General features: G+C 45.9%; 1 protein-coding gene across 4 annotated transcripts in view; it reads left to right on the forward strand.

Annotated features, from left to right (window-relative positions):
* Window positions 1-2500, forward strand: part of erbb4b (erb-b2 receptor tyrosine kinase 4b) — a 258187-nt gene that overhangs the window by 212724 nt on the left and 42963 nt on the right. For all 4 annotated transcript variants that reach the window (XM_030343901.1, XM_030343902.1, XM_030343900.1 and 1 more), the window contains one exon: window positions 809-941. In XM_030343901.1, the coding sequence (XP_030199761.1) occupies window positions 809-941 (133 nt within the window). The remainder of the gene's footprint in view (window positions 1-808; window positions 942-2500) is intronic.

Here is a 2500-nt window from a genome sequence, read left to right on the forward strand (position 1 = left end):
CGCAAAGACCTTAGAATGCATGTGTGAGAGTCAGTGAGTGAAAAAGCGATTAAGGCTGTATTTAATGGTGCTCCTAGTTTAGTGTGTGATGCAATGATATACAGGCGGGGGGGCTTGCAGTGCCCCACCTCCCCCCTCCCTGGGATTTAAATAGACCTGGGAGTTGCCTCTTCCAAATTACGTTTTCCCTATATATACGGAAGGGAATTTACTTTCTCCTGGGGGGTAAGGATTCTTGTTTGCAAATCAGTGATATTCAGTGAGATGACCAAGGGGAACATAGTACCCTGCCCCTACACTAGTAGGGATATCCTTCCATATGTTATGTATTGGGGGTTTTTTTACGAACTGATTGCCGGGTTAACGACTACACATTAACATGGCCGGCTCTTTCCCGCCAGCTTTTCTGTTAAATTAAATGTCCTCCTCCTCCTCTTTCTCTTCCTTTCTGTCGCACTAATATCCATCTCATCTGTGTGTTCTCCCGTCAGCACACACGCAGGATCGACCCGGGTCAATAAAAGTAGCGTAATATATATTCACATATATATATATATATATATATATATATATTCAACATAATATTGATAGTAAGATACACAACATAACAAAAGAGGGATGGGAGACAAACAACATGACGCAAAGGTGAGAGGATTCAAAACGGGGACGACGCAAAAAACAAACACGATGATACAAATACAGAAGCTTCGACCGTGGTTAAATGGACTGCATTTATATAGCACTTTTATCCAAAGCACTCTACAATATTGCCTGACCTTGTGTTCCTCTCTCCCCCTCCCCCCTCCAGGACACCGCTGATCGCAGCCGGGGTGATCGGGGGGCTGTTCGTGGTGGTCATCGTGGGGCTGACCGTGGCCGTGTCCGTGCGTCGGAAGAGCATCAAGAAGAAACGGGCGCTCCGTCGCTTCCTGGAAACCGAAGTGAGCATGGCTGTGTTTTTGTGTGTGTGTGTATATGTGTGTGTGTATGTGTGTGTCTGAAATAGACATTTTCTGTGAATGTTTTAGAGAAATCTTTGTGTTTATGTGTGTTTCTGTGTGTGTGGTTGTGTGCATGCATGTATGTGTGTGTGTGTGTGTGTGTGTGTGTGTGTGTCTGTGTGTGTGTGCAGGTCTGAGAAAGCATGTGTGTGTGCGTGTGTGTGTGTGTGTGTCTGTGTGGTTGTGTGCATGCATATATGTGTGTGTGTGTGTGTCTGTGTGTGCGTGTGTTTATGTTGATGCGTGCATGATTGCATATGTATGTGTGTGTGTTGGTGTGTGTGTTTGTTTGGAGTGTACACTCCAAAAAAAAAAGTGTACACTCACGAGTACACTTCATACCATACAGGGAAGGAAAAGAAGGGGCATGAGAGGGAAGTGGAGGAGGTTACATACATGAAGTGGAGCCAAACTTTAAAGCCCTCAGCCTCCTATAGCTTCAGAAAGACAGAGTGGAATGGCTGCACTCTTCCCCTTGAGAACACTTTGCCAGTGGTTAAGGGCTCTTCCCTGCGCTATACTTGAGAAGAGTTATCGTAACTTTCCCCCCCACTCTAATACCCGGGCTATTATATGTGCTCTGCATCTCTGCTCTCTAGGCTTCTAGGTTCTAGTAACACATGGCAGATCAAATATCCACCATTTGTCTAAACCTGGAAACTTGTAATGACTTGTACGTACAACTCAGCAAACTATGTGCTCGACGGTGCTCCAAACGGGCGGGGAAGTAGATGAGAAGGAAATGTTGGAGTTCAGAAAAGTCCCCTTCACAGAGACTGCTGTCTCATCTTTATCACCAAGAAATCCAGCCCTCTCTCTCTCTCACCGTACCAAAATGTCACGCAATAAAAACAGCGTTACATGTAATCTAGTCATCTATATAGTGTTTTCCCAGCCAGGGAACAAACTTAACTCAATTCCACCATCACATCTTTATAACAAGACACAATAGGCTAGCAGTGGCTCATAATGGTATTTCTTCCTACAGTATCTCTATTGGGTTTGCATTAGACCGTTTCAGCACCATGTCGTACAGTGGAAGAGTGGACAGCTCCACTGCAGTGTCACCGGCAGCCTTCTGTGTGGACAGCTCCCCCTTAGGTTCCTCATGCACTTTACAACTTAGCCTCGGTTCAGATGACGTCTGGTGGAACCAGGCAGATAGGGGGTCATGAATCCTTGCGTCAGCCTGGTTTACAGTCACACCGTTTCCGTTCTCTGTCTCCCTATCAGCGGTCCCCGGAGCGAGATTCATATATAAACATGACAAGATGGAGCACAACAGCAACCTTCTTTTTTTTCAATGTAGAATTTGAGGAAGCAATATTCTAAATATGTAACGGACACGGATGTCCCTCTTTTGGAATTCCTCAGGGCTCCAGAGAAACTTACTGTCTCACATTTAGACGGAAAAGTTCTGCCCTCTCCCTCGCCAATTACGCCCACGTGAAGCCCCTCGCTCCAGGCGCACTGTCGTGAGGGGAGGACCCATTGAGTAA

Source organism: Gadus morhua, chromosome 20 (assembly GCF_902167405.1).
Source record: "Gadus morhua chromosome 20, gadMor3.0, whole genome shotgun sequence".
Lineage (NCBI taxonomy): Eukaryota > Metazoa > Chordata > Actinopteri > Gadiformes > Gadidae > Gadus > Gadus morhua.